Genomic DNA, 18,051 nt, shown 5'->3' with positions numbered 1-18,051 from the left:
GCCACACTTGAAGTCACCAGGCCTTGGTCTAGATTATACACTCCCAGGGCCCCATGCTCCAGCCCCTCTGCCCCTCCAGCTGGAACACTCTAGGACTCCTCCACCTCCCAACCCCTGGGAGCCAGCACACAAGGCCCTTTGGAACCTCGTGGTTTCCTAAAGCCCTGAGTGGGATTCCATCTCCCTAGCCCCTGCCTTACACACAGTGTGGCTCCTTCTAAGCATTCCTGGTTGAAGACCGAGAACACTGGAATTTGACTGTCCATCAGAAATCAACAAGGCCAACCTCTCAGTGCACACACAGCACAACTGAGGCCCAGAGAGGGGAAGGAATCTGCAGGAGTTATCTGGAAGAACAAGGACTAAACTAGAGTCACCTGGCTCCTAGTCTAGTGCCCTTCCATGACCCCAACATCTGGGGAAGCATTCTACAGTGGAGCACTCCTCTCCCTGAGTCCTGCCTCCTCCAGGAAGCTTTCCTGGACTACCCCGGCCCACAAGGAACAGTCTGACTATCTGGGCACTTCATTCTGCTCAAGCCATTTGCCTTTCACTAGCCAACGTGTTGGCCTCTCTCTGTTCTATACAGAGACGCTACCTGGATTCTGCTTGACACACGTGCTCTGAGCCTCGGTGAGCCCAGACCTGTGCCCAGCTCTGCTGTGAGGAAGATCGAGGACACTTGGTCCCTGCCTGTATAGACCCCTCTGCTGTGCCTCTTCTGATCCTCTTGGACTCATCTGATTGCGGGGACTTTGTCCCTTCCTTGCAGGCACTGCCACAGTGCCTCCTTTGCACTGGCTCCAGCGACTTCCCTCAGGTTCAGCCCGCCAGCACCTGCCCTCACGCCCCTGCCTCCTGGCCATGTCTCCCCCTCCTGCAAGTTCGGACACCACGGCACTCCTGGCTCCTGCTCCTCAGGCGACACATGCATATACAAGAGGTGGCATGGGGGAATTAACACCCTTGGGGTGAACCTTTGACCAATGGGTGTTGGTAGTGGGTTGACAAATTCTCACTCTTCCTCTATCACCCCCAGACTTTTCTGAGAAGCAGAAGACAGCTTGGAGCCATAGGTCGCACTTGAATCGAGCAGAGGCAGCTCCCCAACACCTTCTTGCGTTGCTTCTCCCTGCTTCCCTCCCCCTTCCCCTCCTTCCTGCTCCCTGGGGTTGCAATAAAGAATAAGCACACATCAGCCTCTGAGACAGGCTCAGCTCTCTGGGGGCCCTGTGAGCCCCACCCTTGAGGAAGGCATGGCCTGCCACATGCTGGGTCCCCTGAGGCTCCCCTGCTCTGACAGGCCAGGGCCAGCTCCCCAGGGCAGGGTGCGTGGGCGCTGCCAGGGCTGCGGACGGACTCACCGTTGCAGGCCTGGCAGCAGGAGGCAGGCAGCGGGAGGGGCGCGGGGCAGCCGGGTTCCGGACAGGTCATGAGGCCGCAGTAGATCTGGCCCTCCTGACAGACAGAGCAAACAGGAGCTGGGAGATGAGCTCTGACGAGGACCAGCCTTGGGGCTAGGACAGTCCCCTTCTCTGGGGGCAAATGGCGTTGAGGTCTCCCCTGAAGTAGAGGAGGGAGCAGCAGAGTGTCCTGGGCAAGGCCCAGCCAGCTCAGAGGAGGGGTCCCCTGTACCCTCCCCGCTCCCACTCCAGCCCCTGAGGGAACATTCGCCCTTCAGCATCTAAAGCCTTTTCACACCCAGTCTCTCCCTAGGCTCTCACAGCAACTGGTGAAGTGAGATTCTCCCATCCTCTGGATGGGGAGAGCCCCGAGAGGGGCCTGGACCACCTGAAGTCGGAGGTGCAGCCCGGTGCGTGAGCTAGAGCCCAGTCTTCAGGCCTTTCCTGCTGAGGTCAATGTCCTTCTCCCCTGGCCTGGAACAGGGGGCCTGCATGGGGGAGCAGGGCGGGTGGGTGACCCCTTAGGCTCATCTTGCTCTTATCGAAAACCCCAGGTCCCCAACTTCAGGACCCAGCCTTGAGAGGCAAGACGGCAGGAGAAAAGGCCTTCTGGGAGTCGGGCGGTCGGATGGCCTTCGGTGAGTCACTTCTCTTCTCTGAGGCTCAGTTTCCTCCTCTGTGAAATGGGGGCACTCCCATCTGGGTTGTGAAGATCAAGTGAGGGAATGGTTGTGAAAACCCTTTGTAAAGTGTGAGGCACACTGTACCCAGGAGGCCTTTCCCTATTCCTTCTCCAATGAGTCTCAGAGGGAAGGATTCTGATTCCCCAGATGAGGCCAGGAAGTCAAGCCAGTCCCATAGCAACAGGGACAAGAAAAAAGAAGGGCAGACCCAAGTATCCAGGGAGAAGGGACCAGAAGAATGCTCTCACCACCCCCTCGCCATCATTTCCATCTCTTCCCACAGGGCCCTCCTAACCCAGGTGCTCGTCCCTTCACAGGAAGCAGCACGAAGCAGGGGAAGAACATGGGTTTTGGAGCCACGTGATCCTGCAACTGAATTCTGGCTCTGCCACTTAACTAACTGTGTGACTTTAGGCAAGCTTCTTAACTGCTCTGAGCCTCAGTTTTCTCATCTGAAAAATAAGACCAGTGCCATCCTTCTCCTAGGGTCGTTGGGATGCTATACATAAACACAAGGCATTTCCATGAACCTAGTAGCACAGTGTACTGGACCACTGCCAGAGGCTCAGGCCCGGCAGAAATAATTGCTCTCCAGGTTGATGTATAAGTGGTCACTCTTGATATTTGTAAACTGTTGGCTCTGCAGCACACAGGCTTTAAGACTCAGAGCCTCGGAGGGGAATGGACTCTCTCACTGAAAAGACGGGGAGGCAGGCGAGAGAGAAGTGACTGGCTCAGGGTCACAGACGGAGCCACGGCAGAGCTGGAGCTCAAACGTGGGTGTGCGACACCTAGTCCAGGCCCCTCGCCCCTGCAGCCCTGCTAAATCAGATGATTATCTGAAGCAGGGAGGACACTGGAGACCACCTGGGCGGACTCCCTCAGCACTCAGAGGAACTGAGGCCACAGCGGTTTGCTGACCAGGTGGTGAGGACACTGGGAAGGCAGGAAGTCTCTCCCACCAATGCACAGACGAAGAGCTGAGCCCAAGGGTGAGGAAGCCATGCTGAAAGCCACCCACAAACCTGTAGCGGGGCCACGCCTAGAACCCCCTGAGGAGGAGGATGAACTTTCCAGATCAGGCCCTGCTTGGCTTCAGTCTTTGTCCCCTGAGAATACGGCAAAGTCGGCGCTGCCTGTCCCTAGACCCAACTCTGACCACAGGCCGGGGGGGTTTAAGTGCTTCAGATTAAATTCCATTTGCTTCCAACAGTCTGGCCCTGTCTCTGTGCCCCAGGACTGATAACTGATCATTTACTCACTCCCTCACTCATTCATTCATTCATTCATTCAACAATCATCACACACATCCTCTGAGTGCCAGGCCCTGGGCCAGGAGCAATGGAGGACACAGAGATGAATTGGGGATGTTCCCTCTTCCAAGGAGTGCAAAGTCTACTGGGGGAACCAGAAACAGGCAAATGTCAGTGTGAAGTGACCCGTACTATAACAGGCAGCTCAGGAGGGTGTGGAAGCCAAGGGACGGGCAGGATGTTCAGAAGTCCCTTCCTCCTGTGCCCGCCCATTCACTCTCACTTTGCTCTGACCAGAGGGAGCAGCTCCCCCCAGTGCACACCACTGTGCTTCGCAGGCCCAGCCCACTGCTCTGCTAAAGGGAAGTAGAGGGGCTTACGGTACAGCTGCAGAGGACACACTGGTTGGGCAGGCGGGAAGGGAGCAGCTCATGGGCACTGAAGATCTCTCCGTGTTGGTACATGGTCCCATTGTGCTGGCAGGACTTTGGGGAGGCCCGGAGCCCAGAGGGAGTATGAGGTTCTGCAGGTGGAGAGAGGCAGGAGGGAGAAAAAAATGAGGTTTTATGTAGATCTAAGAGCTTCGCCAGAATTAACTGGGCCACTTTCCTGAAGATTTTGCATTTCATCCCATCTTGGGATTTAAACCGAGCTCTTGCCTCAGCCTTCTCAGCCAGTCCCCATATCAGCTAACCCAGAGGTCCCGCTGACACCTGTATCTATCTGACCATGTCACTCCCTCCCATGGCTCCCCACTATAGCCTTTCAGCCCCTCAGTCTCTGAGCTGGCCCTGACCAGAGCAAGAAAGCAAGGCCAGAGGCCTCAGCTCCACTGAACCCCACCCAGTGGGGACCTGCATTAGCTCATTCAGCACTCAATGAGTGTCTGTGGAGCAAGTCCTAGTGAAAGCGCTGTGCTAGGTGCTAGGGCTACAGCAGTGAACAGAACAAAGCCCCTCGTGATGTTGCATTCTAGCGGAGTCAGCTGGGGTGACCCAGCTGGCCCTGTGCTTGGCGTAAGCTCCTGTCATTCACTGGCCATCAGGGCCCTCCTCCTCATCACCTGCCAAGTAGCCAGTCCTCATCCTGCTGGGCAGAGGGGTATGCCTCCAGTCCTGAGAGAACCCACTCGTTCTTTCAAGACACCTTTACTAAGCAGCTTCTCTCTACCAGGCACCATGCTACACACTGGGGACAGAGTGCCGGATAAGACGCAGCCCCTCCCATCTAGAAACTCACAGTCTAACTGGGTAGAGACACATGGCAAGGGCTAGGGTGATGGAAGCATAGTTGTGGCAGCACAGAGGAAGAGACCCTAACTCAGCCGGGTTGGGGGGGTGATCAGGAAAGGCTTCATGAAGAGGCTGATGGCGAGCTGAGTCATGAAGAACATGTAACGCCAGGTAGGCAAAGGGGCAGGGCCCGGAAAGAGAGAGGGAGAGAGGAGCATGTGAGAAGAAGGGGCCTGGGCAAGGCACAGTCCACAGGGAGCAGTGGGGACTCCCAGAGTCAGCCCCAGCCCGGGAGGGTGGCTATGTCTCCTCATTGGGCAGGAAGCTCAGAGGCCCTTTCCCCGAGGATCCTAGAGCCAGGGATCTCTACAACCCATGTCAGAGCCACGGTCAGCTCCCTACGGGGATCCTACCTGGAGAATGAGCCCCTCTGCATACATACTCCACACAGGCCCCCAGCTCACCAGGAGAGCCTGGAGCCGAGGACACAGTCTGGAAGGCCCCTTCATCACCTTCTTGTTGCTTCTAAACCTTGATTCTCCTCTCAGTATCTCCCCCTCCTTCTGAGTTGGCCTCCCCACTGGCTGCCCCTCATCAGCCACTCGGTTATGGCAGTTTCTTCTTACCTCTCCTCTCCTCTTTCTTACCTCTGCTTCCTACAATCCCAGTCTCAGAATCTTAAGATCATAGAACCATGGACATTTAGCTTCAGGACACAGAGAGTCCCTGGACCTCGGCGCTGGGAGGAATCTCAGAGGGCGTGTTCTCCACCTCCTCTGGTCAGTCCCAGCCCCAGGGCGGGAATCCTGGGGTCTCCGTACAGGGCATCCCAGCCCCGGCTCACCAAGCCACCCACACAGGGCCTGTCCACTCCTCCAGCTCTGTCCAGAGAGAGGCTGGAGCATGTGTGTGCTGTCAACACACCAAGCAGCCCTCTTTCCTTCAGCTACTTTCCACGTCTCCCTCCGCCTGCCGTGCACAGCTACTTCAGAATGAGAAGTTTGCTACCCCAGTTCTCCTTGAGGATCTGGGATGTTTCTTCTCCTGAGCACCTTGGTGTCTCAATATCTCTGGTGGCTAAGGACTGCCCCTCTCACTCCAGGGTCCCCTGAGCCAGAAGCCTGCATCAGGAGTAAGAGAGGGGCCAGCAGGCAAGGGCAGGAGCAAGGCTACTCACCCACACACCGGGGACAGCACTGTTGTGGCTCTGTCACAGGCTGCGGGCAGTGGACAGGAGGGCAGTGCAGGCGGTAACAACTCACGTGGGCACTCTGAAGGGGACACAGGGGTCAGTCCTGGTTCCAAAGAGCCATTGCCTCCCATGTGAACCCATGCTCTCCCAAAACCCCATCCCACTGTGGGATACCGCCCTTGTTAAACAAACAATATAATAAAAATGATAAACTCCATTTGTCCACCCTCTCCCCTTCCCCTGCTTACTTGCAGGGCTTGCCCATCTGCGTCTCTCCACCACCATGGAGGAGGGCACAGTGTGCATGGATTTGAGCAGACTTTGTCTCCCCTTCATGATGTTTGAGAAATACAAGCAAAAGGCCCGAGTTATTCTGACACTGATCTGGACTGTGTTATTTTAACTCTGGGGCTTTGTTCTTTTACCTCGGGGCCTGAGCCTCATGGTTAAGAGAAGAATGTGACAGGAATGGGGACACATCTAGAAAGCTGATGTGAAGACTGGGGCTTTGTGATGTGCTCCCTAAATCTCCGTGGGGTTTGGGAGGCCCTGGCCAAGGCCTTTGGAGGTGGCACCAGAGAAGGAGGGGCCTGAAGTGCTTATGCTTTCTGAAGTGCAGCAAATGAAAGAGAACGGGGCAGAGAAACACATGGAAAGAGAGAGACGAGCAGACACAGAGGGCTGGAGAGAGAGGCCACCACCCCTTCTGGAGGTTTTCCCAGCTCCCTTGGCAGTTCGGCAGCCCGTCCTCGGCAGCCCACACTTTACTTTCCCTCGGTCATAAGGGTCACTGCGTGGTGTTGTAACGAACCATTCACATCTGTCTCATCTATTCAACCACGAATTCCAAAGAACAAGGACCAAGCCTCCCTCTATTCATCTCTGAATTGTCAGCACAGGGCCTTGCTCCACCTTCGTGCCTGCTAAAGTTTGAACGAATGAATGAGCGAATGAATGAGAGGCAGGAGAGGAGGGAGAGATGCTCTCTCTCTCTCAGGTGAATGCAGCCAGCTTTGTTCAAACTTTGGAGTTGGCAAGTTTGTTCCTAGCCACCTTGCCCGCTTGACTTTCCCGACAGCACCTCTCCCAGAGCAGCTTCTTGCCCCAAGGAAAACCCTGGACCACGCTCTAGTCCCTCTGAAGCCACCGCTTCCCAAGATGGCCAGAGGTGATCATAAGGACTGGTCGGTGCTAAGGGGCATCCTAGAATCCACAGAATTTGTCTGGGCTCCAACGGGGGCCTTCTAGAGGCCTGGCACACATGGGTGCTTAATAAATGTCCAGAGGGTGAACTGAGCCCCTCAGATGAGGAATGAGGGTGGAGTGCGAGGAACTGTGTGGCCTGAAGGGTTAGAACCACTCCTTAATTCCAGCCTTGGAGGAGCCGAGGGATGGAGATGATCAGCAACATGTGCAGGAAATAAGATGGAGACTGGCTAGGGGTTGAGAGGGCAGGGGGCAGGCTGGTGGCCTTGCAGCCAAGTTGTGCCTCTCAGGGAAGTTGTAACTACCATTTATCGAGTGGCTACTAGCTAGGGGCTTTATGTTATATAGAAATGCATTGTCTCACTTCTTCTTAGAGGTAGGTACTATCATCCACACTTTCAAAATGAGAAGAGAGCCTTCGAAAGGTTAAGTGGCCAAAGATCACACAGCAGGTAAGCACTGTCTCCAGGTCTGTGCGCTTCCCATGATGCCCAGCTGCCTATGGTGGATGGGGCAAGAGCTCATTCATTCTCTCAAGATTTCCGGCATTACTACTGGGGGCCAGGCCTTCTGCTGAGCACTAGTGATGCAGCAGTGAGTGAGAATGACAAGGTGTCTGCTCTCACCGAGCTCACCTCCTAGTAGCAGGAGACAAGACTATAAAAAATAAAGAAGTAGGAACAAGATCATTTCAGATGCTAAACTGATAATAATAATAAAACAAGATAATGTGATTGAGCTAACAAAGTTAGACTGTTTTAGAAACGGCTGTTAGAGAAAGCGTCGTAAGGAGGTGACATTTATGTGATGAGCTGTGAGATGAGAAAGGACCATTCATGAGAAGATCCGGGGGAAGAACATTCCAGATGGAGGAACAACAAGTGGGAATGAGTTTGAAGTGCTGGAGCAGGTAGGAAATGAGGTTGGAGAAGAAGGCAAAAGTCAGATGCTGTCCAGCCCACAGCAGGGAGTTTGAATTTTACTTTAGGTGCAATGAAAAGCTATTGGAGGGTTTTAAGAGCTTCCAGAATGACACGATCAGTTTTACATTTAGAAGAGATTCTTCCGGCTGCTGTGTGGAGGACCCATTTAGAGAGGGGGTTGGGGAGTCCCACTGGGAGGCCTGTGTAGCAGCCCAGGTGAGAGATGAAGGTGGTTTGGATTGGGGGGAGCGGTGATGGAGAAGCGGGGGGATTCAGCGTATGTTTGGGGGATCTCGGCTACAGCCCCCTGGGTTGAGGAAACCGTATGTGTGAACCCTGGGGAGGGAGAAATGAATTAGCTCCAGTGGATCACAAAACTTGGACTTTGTCAACTGGACCGCATGATATGTCTGGAATTTTCTGTTATGGTTTCCTTCCTGTCCTTTGGCTATATTTCACGAAGTTCTTTTTGAAAAAGTTGATTGGCCTCAGATGTGCTAAGGAAAACCAAGGCGAGGCAGTCACGGGGGCCTGTGCCTCCACCGGCGTCAGAGTTCTAGGTGGGGCCAACATGGTTGAAGCAGTGGGGAATCGGAGGGACAGGCTCCAAGAGGAGGGAGACCCCAGTGGTCAGGGTCAGGAGAGGGGCTGGCTCACACCCCTCCACCTCCCAGTGTCTCCTCAGAAGCTCTTCTCTGCTCCCACCCCGAGGACTGTTTTAACAAGGGAGGCTCTTACTGGCCTTCTGCATTCCTCTCTCGGCTTTGTGCAGGGAAAGAGGGCCTAAGGGGCTGGCTCCAGCTGGGAACTGGGTACCCCACCTCCGCAAGCACCAGCACCCGGACAGAGAGAGCTGAGGACACCCCACCAACAAGGCTGGGCCCCAGGCAGCTGAGCTAAAGCCAAGGGGGTTTCACATCATGACTCCTTCCCCGCTCCTCCAACCTCATATTGGGCCTGAGAATTCTGGACCACATGGGGGTCTCATTTATGCCAGCCAGTTGACTGTACAAGGCCCTGTGGCGGGTGCAGGGGTGGGGTGGGCCAGGAGCAGACAGAGGTGAACAAAAAGACCTGGTCTCTGCCCCAATTTGTTCAACCTTTGGCAGGACACCAAACTGGACATGAGTGAACATCCAGGAAGACCTGCTCTCAGGGGCTCCGTCTAGGAGGGGCAGTAACGGACACACACAGGGAACTACTATAGCGACCAACAGTAGTCAGAAGAGAGGGACAGAGAAACTTATGTGGCATCCCAGAAGAAGAAAATACTCCCAGGTGAGGCATCAGGTTAGGCTCCTGGTAGAGGTCGCAGTTGGGTGAAGCCTTAAAGGATAAATATTTGGACCAGTGGCATTGGGAGAACGTATCCTAAGGCAGGTTGGCAAGAGAGGTGACTGGAGGAAAGAGGACAAGGAAAGGAAGGAATGGGAGGTCAGGTCAGAAAGGGTCTGTCTTACTGCATGGGAGACAGGGAGGCTGGCACCAGCAGGAAAGAAGGCTGGCATGAGAGGAGGGAGGGCCTGGGTCCTCATCCCAGCCCAGTCACTGATCACTGTGTGACTTATCTCTGGGAGGTGCACAGAAGCCGTCTACTCCTACGTACTGAGTACTCACTAGTGAAGTGGCGTGGCCACAAGTCCCTCAGCTGCTGCTGACAGAGCAGGATTCTAGGGGGCCTGGTTCTAGAGTTCCCCTGATCTCCAGAGTCAGGCTGTCCTCCCTCCCTCTGGAGTGACTTCTCTGGAGGTCTCCCAGACATACCTGTGGCAGGTGGCAAGGTGGCCAGAGGAACCTACCTCGGAGCAAGTACAGCGCAGGCAGTACATCAGGCCCTGTGGCTCCAAGTAGGGGTGCCAGCTCTCGCCGGGGGAATATCTCTTCCCGTGGAAAAGGCAGAACATGTCTGGGCCTGGCAAACCAACCAGCGCATTGTCAGTCCCAGAGGGCTCCAGCCCAAAGACGCTGCCCCACCCCTCCTTCTTTCTGACTCTAGGAAGGATGTCATCAGGACCACTCAGGCAGAAGAGTCCACTGGACATGCTCTCCCAGTCAGGGGGCCAGAACGCCTGAGTTTGAATCTCAGCTTGACCACACACTTGCCGTGTGACGTTGGGCATGTCACTGCCCCTCTCTGAACCTTAGCACTTCTCTCACAGGGCAGTCAGGGGATCAAGCAGTGAAAGTGCTTTCCGGATTTAAATTGTGGTATAAATGTTAGTTACTATGATTAGATGAATAATTGAGGCCCAGAGAGGATAAATGACGCCTCTGAGGTCACATAGAAAGTGAGTCACCAAGCAGGGATGACAGCCCATCTCCTGACTCAGCCCAGTGCTCCTCCAGCCCTTATAATCACACTTGCTTCCTTCTCCTTTCTCCCGTTTTGTTAGTTTACTTACATCTCTGCACTCTCCCCTCCCTTGCCCTCTGCTGCTCCCCTACTGCCTCACACGTGCGTGCATGCACACACACACACACACACACACACACACACACACACACACACGGCCTGTCTCTGGGTCCTGTGACCTGCGTTTTGCATGAGACCGCTCACAGCAGCTTTCTCACTTCTCTACTCTACTGTGTCCCTGAATCCCAGCGAGCCGTGTAGGAAAGTGCTTGCACTGGGAAAAGAAAGTGCTGCTTGGTGAAAGATTCTTAGAAAACTGACCTTTAAACATCCTGAAAAATGGTTATTGGTACCATGTGATCGCCCAGTCGGTTGATTATTGTGTGTGTGATTGCACATCAATGGATTACTTTTGTAATCTGCATATCAGTCGTCGACATGTACATGAATGCCTCTAAGATGACTGAAGGAGTTTGTTTCCTTCTGTGGGTCAGACATCTCTCGGGCAATCCTCCTTCCTGACCCCTCCACCTCTCTCTCACCTCCCACAGCCAATCAATCACCCAGTCTTTCAGGCTCTCTCTAGAACATTCCTGCTCTCATTTCTTACCGGCTCACCACCCAGCCCTGGGTCAGGGCTCACATTCCACGTGTGTTGCAGCCCCAGCCCTCTGCCTCTTGCCCTCTCCCTGCCAACCCTCTTCCATACAGGTACCTGGGGATTTTTACAACCCAGAAAGGATGCTATCATTCCCATAGGAAAACTCTCCATTACCTAAAGAACAGTCTGAGCTCTTTCAGGGATGAACTGGGAGGCCTAGCACAAGCTAAGCATCTCCGAAGTCTTGTTTAATTAAATGAGATTGAAATACGGAGAAAGGAACTACCATTTCTTGACTATCTTCTCTTTACACGAATTACTTATCTTATTAACATTATTGTTTCAAGAATTAAATTGGATAATGCTTATAAAGTGCGTACTTAGTTCACTTCCTGACACTTAGTTGAATCACTATTCAAGATGATAATGTTGGTTTTGCAGGGTCGTTGGGATTGCTACCATAATCATGAGAGAACTGGGGATCACCGAGACAAAGTGACTTGCCTAAGGCCATCCAGCTCGTGACTTGAACCCAGGACTCCAGGCTCCCAAGCAGAGCTCCCTTCAGTTCACCTCACCTGCTATGGCTTTCTGCCCAATCCCAGGGCGTCTAGTAGAGGTTCCTTCTCTCTCTGCCCCACCGGCCACCAGCCCCCACTCCCTCTTTTTCTTTCCTGGTCCCCTATTGGTCTGGAATCTAGAGGTTGCCTTTCATGCCTCCTGTGGCCCACTTTCTAGAATCTCATACTTTCTGAATCATTCTCTTAGACATTTAAATTCACAGAATCGTGGAGCATTGAAAGCAGTACACTAGCAGGGGCAACTCATGCACAATGCAGGAGTTCCCTCAGTGTCAGGGGTGGACTGGAGCACAGTCCAGGCACACACCTCCAGAGCAGAGAGGCCCCGGGGCTCCTCCTAACCTTCAGTAAGCTTCCTCTGTAAGAAGCTGAAATGGGCCCCCCTCTGGCTCCTCACACTCATGCTCTGCCTCCTGCGCCTCCCAGAGCAAGGATTTGAGGCCATGGTCATGATGCCCTCAGAGTCTGTGCTTTGATGGCCCCTGGGGACTGTAGGAACACACGGCTTAGTTCCCTTCTTACCCCCTCCTCAGCTCCCCAAAATAGAGGGGGGATCAGGCAGCAGATCCCGTTCCCAGCAAGGCCCGGCTGGCCCGTATCAAATGAGCTGTGTTTATCTCTCAGCCTCTGCTGGCCGAGAGGGCGGGACACAGGCCCAGCTGGGGTGCTTGTCAGAGCCAGCCCAACTCTCCAAGGATTGAATAACGTCTTTCTTCCTCAGGCCCCTCCCCCTACCAAGGAGGGGGTGATTGCAACACCACCGCGGCCTTAGATCTCGGCCTTGTTGCTGAAGAAAGCCTGTCCCCCCTTCCTCGGGGCGGCCCTGTAGCCTGGCCCCTGTGCCAACTGGCACCTCCTCCCCGTCAGCGCCTGCTCAGAGCATGAAGACAGAGAGAACGTCTCAGCCCATGCCCAGGCCAGGAGGCCCCTCCTCCACCAACAGACCTGGCAGTGGCTGAGAATGTGGGGGGCCTGGCAGGCCATTCCTCAACCCCAGGAGGCCTCCTGTGGCCACCATCTCCACCCTACCATGCCCTCCAAGATGAGAGACACAAGGAAGGACGGCATGGCTGGAGCTCCCTCTTCTTCTAGGGAAATGAGTGCCCAAGGCCATGCCAAAACCAGGCGGGAGAAGGAACTGCCAGGCCGCAGGCTGCCTCCCTCCCTGCAGTCCTGGCAGGAACCCCAATCCTTGCACGTGGCTGGTGGAAGGAGCTCTAGGTCCTTACGCCACAAATTCACTGTGTGACATTGAGGGAGAATTTCTTCCCTTTTCTGAGCCTCAGTTTCCCATCTGCAAAATAAGAGGTGGTGAACTTTGATCTTCAGAGGTTTTCTGCACAGATAGTTTATAAATCCATGATTTCAAAGTTCTAAGACTCCAAGATTCTAGGTTTCTAAGATTCTAGAATTCCATGTTTCTGAGAGCCTACATTTCATTCAAACATGAAGCTTCTAGCATTGTACGATTTTTTGGTTCTAAGATTTGACCATTTCAAGCTTCCATGATTTAGGATGTGTTGATGGTCCCATATACCCAGGATCTCAGGGGCTCCAGGTGGGCCAGGATTAGGTTCATGGAGCCAATGGGGCCAATCCTGAGTGACATGGAGAAGGAGGCAAAGTTTGTCTCTCATATCCCCTCCCTTCCCATCTGCTCCCTTTGGTCCTCAGTTGCCTTCCCACTTCTGCCCTGGCCTTTGGCCTGCCTTGCTTCCTCTCCCCATCCACCACCATATCACATCCCACCCACCTGTGCCCATGTCTCTTCCCCAACTCGGGAGGGCCAACTGGGCCTTTTCTCAGGGATCTTTAGGAGTGAATGGCCCCTGGCAGTGATGTCTAACCCAGGAAGAAGACGTTAGTGGAGGGGGTTTTTGTCTGAGGAGTTCAATAGGAGGGTAGGGGTGAGAGGTCAGCGATTAAGCTGGAGAGAGAGCCTCACCAAGGGCCTCAGAGCCCCGAGGGCAAAGGAAAGCCATGGAAAGTCTTTAAACTGGAGCATGCCTGTGATGGGGTTTTGCATTTTAGAATCACCACTGTGGCCACAGGAATGGAGAATCGATTGGAGGGCAAGGCTGGAGGTAGAGAGACCAGGAAGAGGCTGTTACTGTCATCTGTTTTGAGATAATGCTGCCCTGGACCAAGAGAGAAGCAGTGCTGATGGGCGAAAGTACAGGTTTGAGAAAGTGGGCAGTGGGCAGGCTTTGGGACAGGCTAGATATGGGAGGAGAGAGTGAAGGAGCAGCCAAGGATGGGATTGAGGTTTCAGACCTGAACAAATAGGTGGACATGGGAGACTTGGCACAATAAGCAGTAATTGTTATCATTAATTATGATATGTGATCATCATTAGGAATAGTAACATTATGTCCGCTATTCATTCATTTATTGAGCTTGTTGTACATCAAGTCTTATCCACGTCCGTGGGACTGGTACATGACTTAATAAGACACAGCCTCCACCCTCAAGGAGCTCACAGCCTAATGAAGATGGATAGATAGAATGCATAGAGTTTGGCAAGTGCTATGATATGGAAGCATAGGCTCTTCAGGGAAGGCTTCCCTGAGAAGATGCCTGAGCTGGGTGTTGGAGGAGTTAACAAGGTGCAGGCGCGCAGCAGGAGCTCCATGCATAGGCACAGAGGTGGGGTCTGCCTTGAAAGTCCCACAGTCTGCCTTGAAACTCTCCTGCTCTGAGAAAGGTCTCATAGCGGGTCAGTTAGGAGTGGATAGTGTGGTTGGGAATTTTTCCAACAGGAGGCAGAAAAGACAACCAGAAAGAAGCTTCTGGGCTGCGGGGGAGGCTGGATAAGGCCATGAAAATGGCATCAGGCAGGGCTGCGGTGAGAGGAGAGAGGGCTGGAACTGTGGCTGGCCTGTCCCCAGCCTGCAAGAACTCAGGAAACCTGAGTGAGCCAGGCTGCACAGGAATGTGAGACCGTTTACATCTTTCCCCTCACGCCCACACAGCCATACTTTCTCTATTTATTTATAGTCCCCTTTTCACACAAACAAACTTGCTCCCCTCGGAGACATAAGCTCTGCTCTGGGCGCCAGCACCCGATGGGGGAGGCCTCTTCAGGGAATCAGAAGTGAAAACCTCAGCTCTTCAGTGGCTGAGCTGTGCAGCCTGGGGACAGGGCCCTCACTTCTCTGAACCTGACTCCTCTTCACTGGCACATTACAGATGCTTGGGAGTATAGAAGGACCTCAAAGGAGAGTCTCGTCAAACCAGGAAAGGCAGGTCTGTTACCTGGCAAAGGCAGAGATGAGACCATGTCCATTCTACTCTGCCTTGGACATACACACTTAGATCCACAGAATCCTAGAAAATTACGGACTGAGAGATGATGTGCAATCCCTATTTTACAGATGTAGAAACTGAGTCCCAGAGAGGGACCAGGACTTGACTAAGATCACTGATTGATTCCAGCACAAACTCCACTGCCAGTCTTCAGATCTGAGGTGGGGGGTCTTATAGGGACACTCGTCCCCTAAGGGACAGGACCAGACAAAATGGCTTTAAACTGCAAGCAAATGGATTCAGGTGAGATATAAGGAAGCATCCTGACTACAAGAATGGCTAACAGAAGAAGACTGTGGAATGGCCGTCTCTGAGATGGGATCCCGCCCAGAGGCAGGGGAATGCCAGAAACAATCTCGACACTGCACCTCCCAGGGGCACGGCTCTCACGCCAGTCCTTTTCTTTGGGAGTCCAAGGGATTCAAGGTCCCTCTCTCAGAGCCCGGCGCCGTGGCTGGCGGCTAGGGGAACTTGAGAGGCCAGTCCCGGAACAGGTGCAACAGCTGGAGCAACTGCGCAGCTGTTGCCCTGCCCTGGCTCAGCAGCCTGCAGGCGAGTGAGTGAGACAGAGACCTCTACTGGTGGGAGAGAGGAAGTGCAGAGCCTCCTAGACAGACCCAGAGAGGCGCGTGACTGGAGCCAGATGTCACTCAGGTGCCCCCCACCTCCGCACGTACATCTGGTCAGGTGGATGCGGATGCAACTAAGCTGAACAGCAGGACGGGGTCCCCACTGGCCAGTCTCCCAGGGCCTCCAGGTACTTTCTCCTGGTGTCTGAGGGTCTGTCTATCCACTCCTCCCTGGCAGGCAGGAGTACCAAGCAGCAGACCCACACTCCCCCAACTCCCATTCCAAAGGTCAGAGTGGGCTCAGAATAAAGGCAACAGCATCTTTGGATCTTAGAGTCTTAGAATCACTGGATGTTAAAGCTGGAATGGTCCTCAATGATTATCTATTTGCGTCCAACCATCTTGCTTTACAGCTGGGAAAGCTGATGGGCAGAGAAAGGTGACTTGCCCTGGGTCACAGTTGGAATTGGTGGCAGGGTCAGGGCTGGAGCCCTGACTTCCTGATTCCAAGATTTCCCTCTGCACCACATCGTACCAGGGGAAATCCCTTCCCACCCTGTCTCTGATTCTGGGGTTTGGGATTCTGTTACCTGGAAACAAACACTTTGAGTCCCACAGTACACATAACACTTGGAGAAAGAATAGAGGAGTCGATGTTTTTACCTGTAACTGACTCTTTGCTGAAAGCAGGATTGGCTGGAGGGAGAGAAGAGAAAGCAGAAGCATGCTGGACACCTGAAGTGGGGAAGGGACAATTAGTAAGGGAAGAGCAAAAAGGAGAGGAGCTGACATAGGGGAAAGAGCACTGGAGAGGGAGTCAAGACACTGAGCAGGTTGTTGCTCCATAGAGTGGTGGGGGTGCCCAAAGTGACCAGCATCACACATGTATGCGGCTCAGCCTGGGGCTGTGATCAGTCCTGGTCAGTGAGCAGGTCAAGGATCCGGCCTGGCTAAAGGTTCTAGCCCTGGGGTAGAGTTGGGGTTCAATATACAGTCAGGGTTTGAGGATCAGAGCTCAATCTATGGCTGGAGTTGAGACTCAGTCTGGGCTGGGATCAGGGCTCAGTCTGTGGCTGGAAATACAGCTGAGGATAGAATCACCTTTGTTTGAACAGCCTTGCACTTTAACCGAGGAGCAGGCTGCCACACGAGCTCACAGCCCCTTGGCAGTGGGCAGGACTGGGCCACCTCAGGAGCCTGATGCCATGCAGACTTGAGAATTTCCATCTGTGGCACCACTTCTAAAAGCACCTAAGCTGTCACCAGGAGATGTCTCACCCACAAGAGGCCTGAGATCTTACTTAAACTAAGATAAGGACCTTCATAAGAAATCTTCAAATAGGACCCTGGCAAATCCAGATCTACAAATCTAGACTTATAGATTGTTAGCACTAGACAAAATGAGGCTCAGAGAAAGGAAGTGATTTGTCCCAGTTCTCACAACCAATAAGTGACAAATCAAGGACTAGGATCCAAGTCTCTGTTCTTTAATAAATTTGCAGTGTGACTTTGGGCAAGTCACTCCCCCTTTCTGGACTTCAGGTTAATTATAAGAATTGGTAAATTGAGGGGCAGAAGCAGATGATTATCAAAGGTTCTCCCAGCTCTGACAACCCCTCTGCCTACCAGGCCACTTCGCCTTAATGCAACAAGTCTGCTCCAAGTTTTTTTCTTGCGTGTCTGGAGCTAGGCTCCAGGTTGTAGGGGAGACGGAACACTGGTAGCACCCAGGGAGAGGTACGGGCCCGAAGGCCAGTGGAGGCACAGAAGGGGGGAGATCAGAGTGGATCAGGCGGCCAGGGAGAGTTTACTGGAAGCAATGTGACCTCAGCAAGGCTGTACACAGGAGGGGTGGGTAGGACATGAGCAATCCTGCATAAAGATCTGAGATTCTAGAACGTCTTTCTAAGACGCATCAAGGGCAACACATCTGGAGAAAACCCCTGGGGGCTAAGAATGATGTGCCAAGTGGAAAGGAGGCAGGCATGGAGGGCATCCTGTGCTAAGTTTCTTTTAAGAAACGGCAGGTAGGTGTTAGGAGGAAACCTCCAGGGCTCAAGGAGGGGGAGGAGCATTCACTGAGTAGTAGGCATTGTGCTGGGCACTTGAACAGTCACCTCCTTTCATCCTTCCAAGAACCCTTTGAGTTCCAGGTGATTATGTGTCTTGGACACATGAAGAAACTTTCAGAGAAGTTGTGATTTATGAAAAGTTGCACAGCTACTAAGGGGCAGAGTCAGGACTTGAACCCAACACTGAGTTCTTTCTATTACTTGCTGCTAAGGACTTCTATGAGTCTCATGCTGCTGGCAGCCCAAGACAACCAGACACGCAGCCTGTCCGGAGGAGCAGAGACAAGAATGAAACAAAATCCAGCACTGCCGGCTTCAGACAGTCACATGCAAAATAAAGGCAGAGATGGAGGAGCTGAGCTGTGGAAGGTAAGAGCACGAGGCTGACAGCTGGGAAACTGGGGTCTTCATCCCAGACTCTGCCCTGTGAAACCGGGAGCAAATCACTGCCCCTCATCGGCCTCAATTTCTTTATCAGGTATTTTGGGGTTTGAACTAAGCTCCTTCCTCCTCATTATGAGAATCTTTGGTTTTGTTCTCCAAACTCATAGCATTCTAAGAGACTGGCAGGGGACGGGAGGTGGTCCACCAGCCTATTGTGGGGCAGTGAGGAAACGGGGGTTCAGAGAGATTGTATAAACTGTTTGGGGTCACACTGTGTCTAAGTGGAAAAGCAT

General features: G+C 53.3%; 1 protein-coding gene and 1 long non-coding RNA gene across 7 annotated transcripts in view; one reads left to right on the top strand and one right to left on the bottom strand.

The window, feature by feature from the left end:
• Positions 1–18,051, bottom strand: part of CHRDL2 (chordin like 2) — a 43,904-nt gene that overhangs the window by 10,328 nt on the left and 15,525 nt on the right. For 4 of the 6 annotated variants that reach the window (XM_070624172.1, XM_070624173.1, XM_070624169.1 and 1 more), the window contains exons 2-6: positions 15,966–16,037; positions 9,692–9,804; positions 5,749–5,842; positions 3,720–3,862; positions 1,365–1,458 (exon numbers count right to left, since the gene is read on the bottom strand). In XM_070624172.1, coding sequence (XP_070480273.1) covers positions 1,365–1,458; positions 3,720–3,862; positions 5,749–5,842; positions 9,692–9,796 — 436 coding nt within the window. In that variant the 5' untranslated portion in view covers positions 9,797–9,804; positions 15,966–16,037. The remainder of the gene's footprint in view (positions 1–1,364; positions 1,459–3,719; positions 3,863–5,748; positions 5,843–9,691; positions 9,805–15,965; positions 16,038–18,051) is intronic. The other 2 variants (XM_008526140.2, XM_008526139.2) reach the window with 1 other exon arrangement.
• Positions 1,689–2,500, top strand: LOC139083962 (uncharacterized). The gene is made up of 3 exons (XR_011541161.1): positions 1,689–1,813; positions 1,958–2,041; positions 2,370–2,500. It is a non-coding gene; the product is annotated as an uncharacterized lncRNA (long non-coding RNA).

Source organism: Equus przewalskii, chromosome 6, assembly GCF_037783145.1.
Source record: "Equus przewalskii isolate Varuska chromosome 6, EquPr2, whole genome shotgun sequence".
Classification (NCBI taxonomy): domain Eukaryota; kingdom Metazoa; phylum Chordata; class Mammalia; order Perissodactyla; family Equidae; genus Equus; species Equus przewalskii.
This window is presented reverse-complemented; position numbering and strand designations above follow the sequence as displayed.